Below are 16,934 nucleotides of genomic sequence, written 5' to 3'. Positions count from 1 at the left end.
GCACGGCCACCGTAGACCCCTAGCGCCCTGACGCTCTCCTCTAAGCACTGCCTTGAACTTGGCACTGTCTTTGTGGCGTCGTCATCCAGAGACTCCTGGTGCCAGCCTCCAGAACGACTCCTGGTACCAACCGCTGGAGAGACTCCTGGTACCAGCCTCTAGGACCACTCTCCAGAATCAGTGTCTCTAGAGTAACTCCCGGGTGCCAGCCTCTGGAGTAATTCCTTGTGACCCGACTAGGAAGCGACTCGCCCCATGCCAGTCTCCAAGTGACCCTTCTCTGCCACCGTCCGCAGCGGTACACTTCTGCATCCACCGCCCCGCTGGCTCTTTCCTTTCTCCGTTTTGCCGTCTCTGTATTTTTTGGGATCCTCCCGTCTCTCTGGCTGGGATTTCATTTATTTCAAGACGAAAACATGTGTTTCTCGCAAAGCCTGAGCTCGGCGCAGGCTGAATCACACGGACCAGCCCCTCCCCCACCTCCTCCTCTTTCCATCATCTTTTGGTTATGGAAAATGTCAAATCACGTCACTGCACATGACCCATTTAACAACGGGTGTGAGGGCGTGATCACCGCACCTCCCAGCCCCTCACAGGCTTCTGCATTCCGGCTCGCGCTGCCTTGAGAAGTCTCGGGGGCACCCGCCTCATCTGGCAGGGGGTACACTCAACGAGTGAGCCTTTGGGGTCCCCCATCCCCAGGGCACATTGTCACCAACCGGCAAGTTATGGGAATGCGCAACCCTCTGGCCAAACCCCGAAACATGTGGGCATAACTGAAACTCTGCATAGCGAAGAGAAAACTCAGTCCGTTAACGTGCCTGCTGCGGTCAACTGCACGCATTATGCAGGTTCCAATCGCCTAGTGAGTTAATGCACTCACTGCACCGATCTGGTTTGTTAGGATGCTGTCTCGAATAGGTCCAGCTGGCCGACATTCGAAGAACGCCCTGCACCCACACTAAGATCTCAATTGGGATACCTTGGACCCAATTTTCACCCTCCAAAGTGGTGCAGTATATCCTCAGTGGCACCTCCGTGAGCTGACCACCCTGCTACCACCCTACAACTTCGAACGATGCACCGCACCCACACTGTACCCTCTGCTATGGCGCTTTGCACCTAAACCCTAGAGTATTGTGCTTTGCCCCCACACTAAACCCTCTGGTATAGTGCTTTTCACCCAGACTAAACCCTCTGGTTTGGTGCTTCGCACCCACACTAAACCCTCTGCTATGGCACTTGGCACCTAAACCCACTAGAATTGTGCTGTGCACCCAAACTAAACCCTCTGGTATGGTATTTTGCACCCACACTAAACCCTCTGGTATGGTGCTTTGCACACAGACTAAGCACTCTGGTATGGTGCTTCACACCCAGACTAAACCCTCTGGTATGGTGCTTTGCACCCACACTAAACCCTCTGCTATGGCGCTTTGTACCTAAACCCACTGGTATTGTGCTTTGCACCCACACTAAACACTCTAGTATGGTGCTTTGCACCTATACTAAGCTATTGCCTTTGTAAATTACAATGTCTTTTATTTATGTTTTAAAACCCAAAATAAAAGGCATAGCCATTTACAATGCCAATAGCTCAAACTCGCCTAACTGCGAGACCTATTGCATTGCAAATGCTTGTTTCAGGTTTGAAATGGTTTGATTCCACCCCACAGAACATAATCCTCATCATCCTGCGGCCACCGAGACTACTGATGGCATTTGTCCCTGGTGTTTTCTGGTGTGAACTGTGGGTTGAGAAATTGAGATGGAAAGGATGAGATCCTCTGTATCTTTGCAGTCGTATCTGCGACCTCTAATGTAGGGCATAGGTTTGTCGATATTTAACCAACCAAGGCTCTAGAAGGCCTAGGAAGCAAGGTTATGTCCCAAAGAGCTTGTCCCATGATGGCTGCCTTCATGTGTATCTAGTGCCTCTATGTACTGTATAGGAAACATTGAAATAATTGCCAAAGCTGAGCTCACCTGATAGTAGCAGTTAACATCAGGCAGACCCAGGTCCCCACCAATGTTCTCCTTGCTCTCAAGACAGATCCAGAGACACATGGCTGCTTGCCAGCCCAGATAAAGGAGTTGATTGCTGCTAGGAGGCCCCTCATACCCTTCTCAGGATTTGACACAGAAAGAGCCTAGAAAAGGTAAAGTAACCTTCACTTTTACTGTGACTGCCCTTCCTAACTCAGATAATAAAAGAGGTAGCCTGATGTCGTTTTTAACAGTGTTGAAAATTTGGCATAATTTACAGTTTGTAATTTCCTTAGTGTTAGGGAAAAGTAAACTCCTAGATAATTGGACTTCTTAACCGTTTGGAATTTCCACAAACTTTATTTGTTTTCATTGTGACAAGCCTGTGCTTAACAATTCCGATTTTTCCAGGTTTACTTTGAATCCAGAAACATTGCTGTATTCTTGTTAAATATCGAATGTTCTTTTAAGAAATGAGTAAGTGTCGCCCTAAGTGTGACAGGCATGCCCAGATGTGAGTCCTGGAACTGTACCTTGTTGATGAGCCTTAATAAGGGTGAAACCGTACCTGGTGTTGCATTGATTCTGTTTGCGAACACAACTGTGACGGGACCACAGGACGTCACAATGCAGGGACTGAGTCACCATACCACATCAGTCCAAATCAGACTAGCCCACAGTGCCTCACCTGCCCTCCTAACCTTCCCAGAGTAACAGGTGATTTGGCAGTCTAGAACTTAACACTCTAGTCACCAAGGGACCTGTGGAAACAGATCATCATCTTTCGCTTGTCCCTCATGTATGTACATAATAAAAGAAAGACACAAGGAAAGTTAGCTGTATTTATTGAAACTACTGTGCTCTCTGTGTGCTGCAATTAGAAAACATATGTAACTGAGCAAAGTAATCCACATTACCAGCAAACTGCATACATTGATGAGCCCTACCATGGTGAAATATATATCTGCCTACCCTCACTAAGTGAGCACAGGGATATATTAGATCTCTGGGATTAGAACCCTACCCCATAACTGGCAGTGGTAGTTAGGTGGTCCGGATCTCAGTTTGCACAAAGCTGGTGCGCCCATTCCAGGACCTTTCCCCTCTGCTATAATCCTCCTCTCTGTTTTTCAAAAGGTATGTCTCAGTTTATATGATAAGTGCAGGGGAAACGTCGTTTAACCCGCATTTTTTACTCTGCAATAACTTTTACAATGCAGAGCTTTACAACGCAAAACTGTTACAATGCATTCCCCAAAGTAACGCCCCCCTGGAGTTAGAATAGTAATTATGTTGGAATGGGGAATGCGTTGTACCGAATTGCGTTGTAAAGCCCTGCATTGTAAAAGTTATTGCGGAGTAAAAAATGTGGGGTAAAATGTCCTATTCGTAGTGCAGTGGTGGAAAACAGTAGCTGTGCCTCTTTGTTGTGTCTAAATGCTAAGATATGTTGCTGACACATCACAGGGCACCATGTTGTTCGACCTTCTTTATGACGTGAAGACTGAACCCCAAGAAGGAGAACAAACAGAATAATTAAAACATGTACAGCATATTTCTAAAATAATAGTGAGACACACAAACCAACGTGTTATGTGTACTGTGCAAAACAAAACAGCCTCAAAGTGCAGTTAGGCTAAAATAAGGGAGTACTAAGTGGGCCCTAAAGGGAATTCACTACACTGGGATTGCTAGTTTTCCAGTTGAGGAATGGGCTGGCCTGGCAGTCCAGATGGACTGTTCCCAATGTAACATGGTCAAGACTGATTTGCATGTGGCTGGGTCCAATCTGAGTTATAGTTTGCAAAATAATGATTGGACGGGATGTGGCCCCAAGTAATTATCAGTGACTGAGATGAATTCTGACGTTGGGTTCTGTGTTATAAACCTAACATTCAGAAGGGATTTGCAAATCTCCAGTTCTCTCTTTAGTTAACTTGCAATCTCAGATCTAAGTCCCTGGTAAATTTAGCAAATCAGATAGTGAGATTGGCTCTAGGTCAATAGCCTTAGTAGATTCCAGAAGAAACTGAACCCGCCAGGCCATATCCATCCTCAAATAGTGTTTGCAAACATGAGGAGAGTGTAGTCTGTGGTCTTAATGTGTTTCTCACCAAACATTTAAGAGGCCCTGATCTTGAAATTTACCTCTTAACTTTTGGGACATTACTGCTTATAGGTATACTTTTTATATGTACTTGTCTACCACTGCATCTGGGATCAACAAGTGTAGTTCCATTGCAATCCATTCCTTCAACTCCTCAACCATAGGAAGAATGGTTCCTGTCCAGTATTCAGAGCATATGTAGTGAGTAAGGCAGTGTCTTTGCCATCTACCTTTCCCTCCAAATACACAAATGTTTTGAAAGCGTATTGTGCCAGGGTGCTCCTCATATATTTCCCTCGAATCAAAGTGTTTTAACTGGTGTATTTAAACCTATAACATTGCAATATGAAAGGTTCACTGTTATAATGGTAGTGAATGCATAGATCGGAAGGCAAGTTCACTATGGTGTGTCAGCATATTCTCCAGGTCATGATCGTTATCCTCTATGAACATCACCAATTCCTGTAGAACAAATGCCAACTCCCTTTTCTCCCAAGGGAATGGATTAGGTACATCCCTGGTGTGGTGCCAAGGCAAATCATGGTCCACTACTCTTCTGTAAACGACCACCCCTAGTCGCAAGAAATCTCTGATGAACTTCTCATAATATACCAATGATAAGAGCAAAAATAACTCCAAGCTGTATATTTATCGTTCAACATGATGAAATATTGACCAGCAGCTTCCAGGCTGCTGATCCCAGTCCTCATAGGTCCATATCTTTACTTTCAAGATTTGCTTGTTCTCTTTAGTGAATAGGGTTTCTCTCATTCCTCCTTTGGTCCCCCTCTCAATCCCTGTATATCCTGAGTTGCTAAAGATCTAGCTTCCTCTGCTCCCCTAAGAACCTTTGGCTCTCCAGAAAAGTTTGTATCACATGAGATTTAGAGTTTGGGTGAAATTGCAAAGCAAATGGGGAAGGTTAATCTATATCGAATTTACCTTTGCCAAAAGTTTGTAATGGTCGGTACCAGTGCTCTCCTGTCTCAAGTGCTCTGCGAGAGATCTCAAAATAAAGGTATGGATTGCCTACTGAAAGTAAAGTCTTATACTTTTCATATGATCCTGTCTTTAAGTTAAAGGACTTGAATCTTGCCAAGATGTCTCTAGACTGGCCTTCTGTTGCCGCTCCAGAAGGTGGGAGGTATTCTCCTACTCTGTGAGCCCTGACAATTGGGATTGCAAAATCCAGGTCTTCCTGCAGCAATGCTCTAAAAAGGTAGGTTCTGAACTGTACAATGTCAGACCCTTACTTCACATTATGAATACTGACATTTTCTCCACGCACCCTAGCTTCAAGGTCAGTGCATTGGTTCCTCTGTTCTTTCAGTCCTTCCTCAAGATAGGCTTGAGTCGATATTTTGGATTTTCCCTTACTTGGCTCAAAACAGCGATGTCATCTTTGTTAGTGTCCACTCACTCCCTGATGGCTTGGATATCTTTATTCATTTAGGCTTGAGCTGCACCATTTCCGATTTCCGAATTTGCCCCCACATGCATCAAGCATTTTTGTAGTCGCAAACGGTGCGATTCCTTAAAATCGGCCGTTTGCGAATGCAAAAGTGCTTTTTGGGATGCATGAAGCAATTTTAGAATTCGTAACATGTTTGCGAGTTCTAAAATTGCGGGTGCTTTTAAGAAGTCGCAGATGTGCGATTTCTTAAAAGCAATGCATCATTAAATTTAAAACTGTAAAATCGCAATTAGGGCGCCAAATTTACCGAGTGGTTGAACCACTCGGTAAATTTGGAAAAAGTGTTTAAAAAGCTGAAAATGTTTTTATTTCAACATTCATGTTTCACACACACATGTCCTTAGGACAAGTGTGTGTGAAACATGATGCGAAAAATACATTTCAGGGGTGCATGGGGGGGTCCTTTGGACCCCCCCCTGCACCCATGAAATTTTCTAAGTGCCACTCGCAATTTGCATTGACTCCTATGGGCCTTTTGGCCCATAGGAATCAATGGGAATTGCGAAAATTAACTTACGAATTCGGTATTTATTTGGGATTCGGTAAAAATTGCGATTTTTACCGAATCACAAATGAATACCGAAAATAATGATGCATAGCATTTTGCACTTCTTAATTTGCAATTCCTTATTTTTCGCAAATTAAGAAGTGCAAAATGTCACAATGATGCATGTGGGGGATAAAGCTGTGCTATAAACATGTTGGATATTTTGTGACTGAGTTCAGATAGGCACACCTGAAGATCTTTCCTGGGTAAGGGAGAGATGGGCTGAGCTTCTTTAGTTACATTCACCAGAGGTGGCCTTTAGAGCTGCCATCCCATGCCTCTTAGTGTGTTTCTCCAGCAGTCCTTAAGGTCTTTCTGTGTAATGTTCGCTTTTACTTGTGGCATATAGACTCTTGCAGAGCAGGTTCCCTCACCCCTGTTATGAGAAATCAAGTGCCTCTAGGTGGGTGCTCTTGTGAATCCCACTCCTATACTAAGGTTGGTATAGAGGTAATGGTGCTGATCCCAAGCAGTTTTCTCATTGAAGTTTCTATCGGGGTGTAAGAGATCTCCAGTGTGTGTTCCATGGAGAGCAGCAATGCCCAAGGCTGTGAAGTGACCTAAGGATAACAGAAGCCTCAGACCCCTCCACAAAATATCCCAATTGTTCACCTTTTTAAATTTTCATTCAACATCACAGAATGCCAGGCCACCACCTCCTCTCCTCTCCACCGCGCCAAGCTCTCTATGCCCAATCCTCCCCCCACAATCTGGGGTCAGCCTTGTTCTCACTCCCTGCTCGGTGAGTCAGAACTGCCGAATGTCCAATAAAATTTAATTGAAAAGATGTTTTAAAGAAAACCCTTGAGCAGATAATTATGAAGATCGTTTGTCTTCCTTTAATGATCTTCATTCTAAAGAGGAAATGCTACACAAGAAGTCAGGCATAGTCTTCTGTACTACAATAATTGCTATGTTATATTGCATGCCACGGGTGCAAAATACCTACAGAAGAGGCTGGATTTTTACCGGCCGACGCGATCCTTAAGATCGGAGTCCCTAGCACTTGCTGTAGTTCCACGCATAAAGAAGGCACGTCTGGGAGGTCGGTCCTCCAGCTTCCTGGCCCCTCAGTTGTGGAATTCCTTACCCTTGTCCTTACGATCCACATCCAATCTGTTTGTCTTTAGGAAGGGTCTTAAGACTTGGTTATTCTCTGATTAGAGCTCTGCTATCCTTATCCTCTGTTTTAGCTTTCTTTGTTTGTTATGTTTTTCAGTCTCTCTTCTGGGTCTGGAGCACAAAGCGCCGGGACACTCCTTTGGAGTAGCCGTTGCGCTATACAAGACCCATAAATAACATAACATAACATAACAATAATTGCTATGTTATATTGTAACTGTCAGTCGTTTTGAATGTTATCAAATTAAAAACTGTCTTCATCCATGGACAGTCTGCCTTCTGTCAGAGGTTTTTGAACCCTGGGATCTTTCTACTTCATTGTTCTATAGGCATGGGGGTACTACACATCATCACACTGTCTTCTCCGCCGACAGGCATTTTCTTATAAGGTTTTGTCAGACTTCCATAAAAAAAACTGTTTCTCCACATGTATATAGGTAAGGAGCATCTGAAATGTGTATGTTTTGTATTGGGTTTTTCCCTTCTACCTCTTAGACTGTACCCTTGTTACTCCACACTTTCGTTTGTGATTCCAATTTCAAATTTCTCTCAAAAGAAGCTGAAAACGACAGAGTCTTTGGAATATTTTGTCCTCAGTACCAACTTGCTGTAGCTACAGTCACTGAGGGATTATTTCCTTCGCCATAAGAGCACCGTCTGCTGTCTGGTAAAAATCGATCTATTTTTGGGAATTTGCATTACTGGTTTGCAGACCGCTTCACATTCATTCTTTAAAGATTTCTTTTGACTACAAAGTCCATCATGTCTGTTGTGTGGTCCATTATAAACTTCCATAACCTTACCAAAATTCAGTTTTTTCCCAATGTCAAAACAAGAAGAAAAGCCTGGCGGGCTTGTAAGGGTGAGGTGAAAGGGCATCGGTGCATGGTTAACCAAGGAGACACAACAACGAAAACCTACACCACCTCCCCCTACCATACCCATGCAGCATCATCTAGCCCACAGCCAGCCCTTGAGAAGTACACCTTCCTTACTAGTCATTGTTTTTATTCGGCCCACATTCATCTCCTTTTCCCCTTAGTTCGGTTTGTCTGAAGACCCTAAGATATTGCGAGCAAATAAGTTATTGAAACTCTGACGCGAGAAAGTCTAGGCAGGGCTTCCATCATTCTGCAAACTAGTTTCCTTTTTGGTCTATCAATTTAAATTTTCTCCATGCCTAGCAGTTCCCCGATTATATATAGCCATTGCTGGTGTTCCGGTGTACCCCAGGCACTTAGTAGTACCTGTTTGGCTGCATCACCTTGCCTCTGTTAGAATGTAGAGGGTAAGTGAGGTTGTCATTCAACCCAGGATCACATACGCAGGGTATCTATTATATACTTTTGCTGAATATACTATCTATGTTGTTCAATATCTCGCCCCAGTAATTAGTAAGCTTCGGGCAGAGCCTAGGCAAGCGTAGGAATGACCCCGGTTGCCCACAACCCCTCCAACATGTGACAGCTTTGTTGGCATTCCAACCATGTAGCCATTCCGGTGTCTAGTAGTAGTTCCCATCTCAGATGGCCTGCTGTCTTCCCAGTCTTCGTGCTGCAAAAGGGTATGCAGTTCCTAAAGTGAACGGGGGAGAGACGGGTCTTTCTTCATGACGCCCTCACACACCCCGAAGAATGTCATGCTTCATTATTGGGCTTTGCTCCTCGCCGGGCCGGCGCGGCAATGCCCGGGCATCATGAAGAAAGACCTGTCTCTCCCCCCGTTCACTTTAGGAACTGCATACCCTTTTGCAGCACAGTTCTCTAGGAGCCCTGTGTGCAGGACCTGTTTAAACAACGGCTCCCGGTCCCACCCTCCTTTCTCCTTGACGTTCCCAGTCTTCGTCCCATGTGTTTCCCATGTGTGAGGAAATTATACAGTTCAGAGAGTGAATGCCTGTCCCCTGATTTAGTTAGTAAGCACATGGGTGCCCAGCTTGCCACTTGCTTGTGGCCTTCAGTTCTTGCTCGTTCCAGCCTGATCCAGTGACACTGCCCGGGTTATTCCCGCTTGGGTTTTTCTGCGCACCATTCTCCTTGCCAAAAGAAGGCCCGCCCACTCCAGGACCTACACAATGCAGGTCTCAGCGTGACCATATTAGTAGGCACCTGGGCACCCAGCTTTCCACTTGCAGTTCCTTCTTGTTCCAGTGACACTGCCGCTGCCTGGGTTTTCCCGCTCACAGTTCTTCCCGCCAACAGAAGCCCTTCTGCTCCTGGTTCGCACCCAGCACCACGACTCCTGGACCTCTCGCCCCCTGCAGATACACCATCGCCAACCGCTACACCCTCGACCCTAGATGCCACAACAAACACTGCCACCGCGCCGACCTACGCTCCACGGTAGGACCTTTCATCCTCAGCCACAGCACACACACCAGACCAAGACCAGTTCCACCACGAACACACCACCTGAACAAAAACAAAACTTGCATGCATCCTTCTCAACACACGCTCATTATGCAAACACATCACAGAGATTTGGAACCTCATCTCAGCAGTCACACCAATGTCTTCTTCCCCACCGAGACCTGGCTTAACTTCACTTCCATGCCCAACATTGCCATGCCAATACCCGAAGGATACCAGATCACCCACCATGACTGCATCAGCAATCGTGGCGAAAGGATCGCCATCATACACAAGGAACCCATCCAAAGCACCACCACAAATGACGACATCGCCCCTGCCATGGAACACCTCAACGTCTGACGCAAAGTAGATATCAAAACCACCATCAGGGACACCCTCGCCTACCGTCCTCCATGGCCACGTCCAGCTTTCAGCAACTTCGTGACTTCACAGCTTCCTTGCCATAGACTCTACCAACCTCCTCAACAACATGAATATTGGACTCACGCAACTCATCCATGACCCCACGCACACCACAAGCAACACGCAAGACCCCATTTTCACCTCCGACCGCATCAGGTAGAGCCACACCACTGAACTCACCTGTACCGACCACTCCATCATCTACATCAACATCCCCAGCTCATGGACCGCCACCCCCAGTCTGCCCAACGCCCCTCACCGCAGCTGGAGCAAATTCTCAAATGACACATGGTTCAGCACCCTCAACACCCCCCCCCCCCCCCCCCCCCCCAATTTCCTCCAACAACCTAGACCAGAATGGCAGATACTACCAATCATTGGATTACCAACTGCGATGACGGCTTTGCTCCCATCTGCAACAACACCCTCAGACGGTCCACCAACCAAGCTAGTTGATCAGCAATGTGTTTCCTGTTATCCTCCCGTGATCTCAGTTCTCAGGATCTTGTAACAGATCAAGCGAGATCACGTCGACGTTAACATGACAGTGCGCACATTTGTCACACGTAAATTTCTTGCTCTTCACACGCTTCACTGCGCGCGCTATTGCTGCCATCGATGACGCACCTAAACAACTTTGCGCACGGCAGAAAATTTTTAATTATCTGGTCGCTAAGTTTCCAACACGTGCTTTGTTTATTTTAACTCACGCTTGATTTCATACGTGTGCTTCGCTTTGTTTACTTTCAAAGTTGGCAACGCGCTTCGTTTATTTTCAATCGGCAACTCTTTTCTCACAGACACGCGCTTCATATATTTTTGCTGAAAAACTAATCTCGCACATAAGATACACTTGTGTACACCAATCCATATATATTCCTCAGCCAAGTAGATTGATTCACTTTCACAAAAGTCTTTTAGTACTGGACACACTCGTTTATTATCGAAGCTGGTAGATTGATTTACTTTCAACACAGAGTTTCTTTTCGGCCTCCTCTCAGCGCTAATTTTCGCTAATTTTCACTCGCACTATAGTATGCAGATGCACAGCAGGAGATTTACTTAAAGGCACCGGGCTTTGTTTTCACATCAATTCACCTTGCTTGTTTAAAAGAGGGCCAATTCTCGGCTTGTTATCACACTAATTCTCGCTTCACACTTCACAATCTGTAGTTGCTTATTTTCACATCAATTCTCGCTTCACACTTTACAATCTGTAACTGCCGCAGGTGCTATCACTGCACATTAAATATCTCTCATAGTATTCCGCTGCTGGTGCAACCAGAGCACAGTCAATACACACACTTGTCACTGACCTTTTGTGCCTCTGTTACTTGAACTGGTCCCAGACCTTTGCAGCAACTTCTAAGCACTGTACGCAGAGTATTTCTTGACTTGATCTTCATCACCTCCAGGGGTTGTCCAATTCCACCTAACAAGTTGTTAGTATCTTCCTAATCTACCTCCATCCCATCCTCGTCGCCACTTTTACAAAGTACACGTATTGGATTAGGATATAATATATATTCATTAAGTTACATAGAGCAACCCGATGGCATGTCGGTATCTGCCTCAACTGCCCAAACAAGTGACATTCCCTCAGAACATTCTAGCTAACATCGCAATCATCACTAGACTACATCCATAACATGGTAGCTGGGATACGACACTCAGAACCGCTAAACAACGCTGTAAACACCTGGAAAGGAGATGGCGCGCCACGACATGACCGACAAGACATGACCGACAAGACTGCTTACAAGACGGCCCTCATCCTCTACGGCAGACTGAGAGAATCAAAGAAAAAAGCATTGAATCATTTCCAATAACAGCAAAAACGTTGTCAACAGCGGCGGCTGCAAAAGCGTTACATCACTCACAGGAACACTGCAACAACCTTGCAAACTTCCACGACAAGATCGGCAACATCCACAGAAACATCAAATACCAGCCCAAGGCCATCGACTTCTTCAAGCAACATAACCCTGCTACTACCACAGACATCCGACTAACCGAATGGAGTCTGCTTGCACCAGAGGATACCACCTCCATCATGAACTCGGACAACTCAGAGGCCTCAACCCATGCCCTCACTACATATTCAAGCTAGGTGAAGCTAGAATCAGCCATGTACTCACCACCTTGTTTCACAGCTACTTCCTTGAGGACTGGAAACCGCAGAAGTCAGCGTGCTACTAAAGAAACCATCAGCAGACCCCAGCAAACTCAATAACTTCTGCCCAGTCTCCCTGCTCCCATTCCCGGCCAAAGTAATGGAAAAGGCCATCAACTAACAGCTCTCCTCACATCCTGAATGGAACCTCCCACTTAACTTCTTCCAATCCAGATTCTGCAGCAACCACTGCACCAGGACATCCCTCATCGCGGTTACCGCCGACATCCAAGCCCTACTCGACCGAGGAGAGACTGCAGCTCTGGTCCTCCTATACTTCTCCTATCTAGCAGCAAAGCGCTGGAACAAGCTGCCCTTTCATCTACGAACATCCCCATCTCTTGTTGACCTGGCTGTTTGGCTAATCAACTGGACCCTGCCAGTTCCTTGATACCCTCACAGGTGACGAGATTGATTGACTAGCCTTCTATCCAGTGGCAGTAGTAGGCGACTAGCCATCTGTTTGACCTCCGTACTGGAGATCCAATGTCTCATTAGCCGAAAGTATTACTGTTTGCCTTCTGGAAGCCCATAGTCTGTCTTTAGTTGTTCAAAAGATGTAATCCCTTCTCGGTTGACCAGTTCTTGATTCTCTTGAATCTGCCCCGATCAGACGTGCAACTGTAGTGGCGTGGGACTTGTGAAGAGAGGGTTGGTCACTGTGCCCTCCTCGCTTTCACCAAATATGGGTGTAACCAAATATGGCTGAAGTCATTTCTTGACGGCCGTGCGTATCAGGTATGGGAAGGCAGCAGTAGGACTCCATCTATCTCCCTCCAGTGGGGGGTGCCACAGGGCTCCTCCCTTAGCCCGACTTTGTTTAATGTTTACATGGCCCCACTGGAGGAGGTGGTGACCCCTTATAACATCAAAATCATCAGCTATGCTGATGATACTCAGTTAGTGGTCGCCCTTTCACAACTGGTAGAGAATCCCGATCTGCTGCACTCATGCCTGTCGGAAGTTCATACCTGGATGGACCAATCAGCTCTCAAGCTGAATGGTTCTAAGACGGAGATAATGTTGCTGGGGAATAAAGCCCCCTCACTCCCGCTGACTAGCTGGCCCAGCTGTATGGGCAAGCTCCCTAGTATGAAAGATGAGATCGAGAGCTTGGGGGTGTGGCTGGAAAAGGATCTCTCTTTTAGGACCCAAGCCAAAAAAACGGCCGGAATTTGTTTTGCCCTGCTGCGCTCGGCACGAAAAATCTTCCCCCTGCTTCCTTTTTCTTCTAGGAAGTTGTTGATTCAGGGGTTGATAACATCACGACTCGATTATAGTAATGCCCTTTTTTTGGGTGCCCCTGAATCCTCCTTTAATAAACTCCAGCAGGTCCAGAATGCGGCGGCCAGACTGCTCTTGGGTACTCCTAGAACCGAGTCAGCTAGACCGGCCCTAAATACCTTGCATTGGCTCCCAGTACAGGAAAGAGTACAATTCAAGGCTTTATGCATAGCACATAAAATTCTACAAGGGACAGGACCCCCAATCTTGAGAGACCTAGTAGTGCCATACAAAGCGAATCGAACGCTTCGTTCCGATCAAAAACATCTCCTCCTAGTCCCGAGAGTAAAGAGGGCACGCTCGGGTGGGAGAAGATTCTCGGTGAACGTGGCGAAGCTGTGGAATTCACTACCTTTAAAACTGCGCGCTGAGACCTGCACTCTGAGTTTCTGCTAAGGTTTGAAAACTCATTTATTCCCTGTCTGATTACACCCTTCTGTTGCTTCAATTCTGTGGTTGTCCTATGAAGCGCCGGGATGCCCCAGGGTAACTGTGCGCTATATAAGATTTTAATAATAATAATAATAACCTTCCCAAAATTCTGTTTATTCCCAAGGTTAAAACCGGAAGAAAAATTATACATTAATGACTCATGTTGATTGTATTTTCTTTTGTATTTGCCATCTAATTAGCTAATACTTGTCCTCTTCCCACTACTACCTTTTAAAATACATCTCTGCTGTTACTTCAGGCACCAATGTATGTGACCAGAACTAAAAAGATCAAGGTTAAGTCCCTGGATGAATCCAATTTCCCACCATGCATATCCTTCCTCCACTTTATTCAAACCTAATGTGGCTCACTTAGTATTTTTGCTACCTAATCCATTTTTTTAAATGGATGCATGCCGAGAGGACTATTCATTTTTGTGTTTTCCTTTTCAGAGTTTTATATAGCGCAAACTTAACCTGAAAGTATCGGGTATCAGAGCCCTTTACATGAGCACCAGATGCGTTACACAAGGACACATTCATTTTTGTTGGGCACGGGGAGATTAAGTAATTTACCCAGAATCATAGGATGTTGAGCGTCATTTCCAAGACTCAAACCCGGTTCCCCAGATTTTAGGTCTACTGCCCTATCTGTTAGACCACATTCCTCTCCCCAAGTTACTTAACTTGTATCAATTTGCTGTAGATTAGAAAAAAATTCAAGAAGTTCAACTTTTAAAGTGGTTTTCAGATATCTTTTGGTAGGCTGTTCCCTCTCCTGATGAGCACAAAAGTGCTATATTTAGAAGTAAAGTGTGCGTTAATGCAGAATTATTCCAATGAACAAGTCAAATCAGGGCAGTGACTGTAACAGGCAAAAGAATGAGATGAATGGTGGTACCAAGATCACACCAGCTTTGCTTTATAGAAGTTTGTACTTCGCCAATTATATTAACCATAGCAGAGAAGCAAGGTAGTAGTCATGGAATTAGTGATGTCCAAACCTCTGTCTTTAATTTAAATGATGACAATGTGTTAAATGTAATTTTGAAAAAAGTTTTTACTGTAGGAGAAAATCAGGTACGCTGTTATGATCAAGTGGGTAAATTCAGCAAGAAAAAGATGATTACGTCAGATGTAATCTTTGCAGTAGGACCTGGTGTTGGATTGTCTGGACTATGATTGCGATGTCTAAACTAGATTTCTAAACTAGATTTCTCTTTTTTCAAAACAATTTAGGGAACCCTCAAAGGCTTTGATCAGACCATTAATTTGATCTTGGACGAGAGTCATGAGCGTGTGTTTAGCTCATCACAAGGCGTGGAACAAGTTGTTTTAGGATTATACATAGTTCGAGGAGACAATGTGTAAGTATGTTGTTTTAAATAGAGTACATTCAAACTTTTGCCAAATGTAAAATAAATTATAATTTATATTATGTTGCATGGTTCTAGAATTCAGGATGTCCTCCTACTAATCAGTAACACCCTTGCTAGAACTTGCTTATGTTGCTTTCAGTCCATTTATTTGGCATCAACATTGATGACCATACCATTCTACTCTTCCGTACATATGTAGTCTAACTACACCTGGTTTACTTTATTTTCATTGTGACTCGCCAAGCTGGTGACCTCACCTCCATCTCTAAGCCTGTCTTATTTGAGAATTGCGTTAGTCCCTTGGCTACCCTCACTGCATTACAAGATTGTGCAACAATTAAAACATTCTACATTTATTGAATGGACACTGTCATTTGTGTGGATCAGTAGGGGTTATCCTGCGTAATTGTCAAGCTAAACCTTGCAATTGATCATTTACCACAACTGTGGACACTATGCAATGTTTATTGGCAGACACATTAACCAGCCCCTTCCTATAATAAGAAGAGTACACCTCCACTCATCTACACCATCTAGATGCTTGCTGCATTTTGTTGTAAAAGGCCCTTCATGTGAACCTACAGCAAATATCTTCATTATCAATTAGCTGGTGGACGAAGAATAATCCTTTCCCACGAATGTCTAGTGGATAGTTAGAAATAGCTGCAACTCCCATATCATGTGTTTAAATGTTCTGCAATGCCTTGGCAATTCTACTCCATCTCAGTAGGGTAAAATCGGTTTTATGTTGTTGTAAAATGACACTCTGGTTACTCAGTTCACATTTTGACAGCTGGGATAATTTTGTTCTGATGTCTAAGTGCTCCCTACTATCGACCCAAAGAGGGATCCCTGTCGCCCAATTTAGCACTTGACTGTCTGGATCGCCATTGTGGTGCTAGTGCTTTTTAAAGAAATAGCATTTTATTTCACACACAGTTCAATATTGCACATAAAAGTACAAATATGTACACAATCCATGCCTATTGTATTTATCTTTATTTTCCCTAGTATAAACATGTAAGGTGTTCCTCATTTCTCAATAATATATATATATATGTGTGTATGTATATATATATATTACCTACTGGCGATAGCCAGTAGATATATTTATAGTTAGGATTGTTTTCCATAGGGAAATCGCAACATTCTATTGGGAATAACTTTGGCGCCGGTTGAGGAATCTACCTGAAATTTTCCTTAACTTTGCCTCGCGGCGCTCCGGTCCTTCCCTGAAAGTTTGGGGGGGATTCGTCAAGCGGGGGCCGAGATAAAAGGGGGGTCCCAAAACGTGTTTTCCCCATGTTAATTTCCATAGGGCGGTTGGACTCACTTTTAGCCCGAACGGCTGAATGGTTTTCCACCAAACTTGGCAAAATTGTAGGGACTGGTAGCCCGATGTGCCTTTGCTATGTCTCAAGATATGTGCTCCAGTGGTTTTTACGAAAATTAACTTTGAAAAAATATATATTGGGCTACATTGGGCTATATATATGTTAGAGCCCAAATGTAGCCCAATGTAGCCCAAAGATGGCCACCAGAGACAAAAAAAAAACAAATGTAGCCCAAATATCAGCCAGATGTAGCCCAACTATAGCCCAATGACAGAATGTCCCAGAGTGTTCTAAAGAACAACTAGAGCGCTAACAGTCTTACT

The 16,934-nt window shown here is 44.7% G+C and overlaps 1 protein-coding gene across 1 annotated transcript in view; it reads left to right on the top strand.

The window, feature by feature from the left end:
• Positions 1 to 16,934, top strand: part of LSM8 (LSM8 homolog, U6 small nuclear RNA associated) — a 92,980-nt gene that overhangs the window by 33,592 nt on the left and 42,454 nt on the right. The window contains exon 3 of the mRNA XM_078655542.1: positions 15,138 to 15,265. Coding sequence (XP_078511668.1) covers positions 15,138 to 15,265 — 128 coding nt within the window. The remainder of the gene's footprint in view (positions 1 to 15,137; positions 15,266 to 16,934) is intronic.

Source organism: Lissotriton helveticus, chromosome 1_1 (genome assembly GCF_964261635.1).
Source record: "Lissotriton helveticus chromosome 1_1, aLisHel1.1, whole genome shotgun sequence".
Taxonomy (NCBI): domain Eukaryota; kingdom Metazoa; phylum Chordata; class Amphibia; order Caudata; family Salamandridae; genus Lissotriton; species Lissotriton helveticus.
This window is presented reverse-complemented; position numbering and strand designations above follow the sequence as displayed.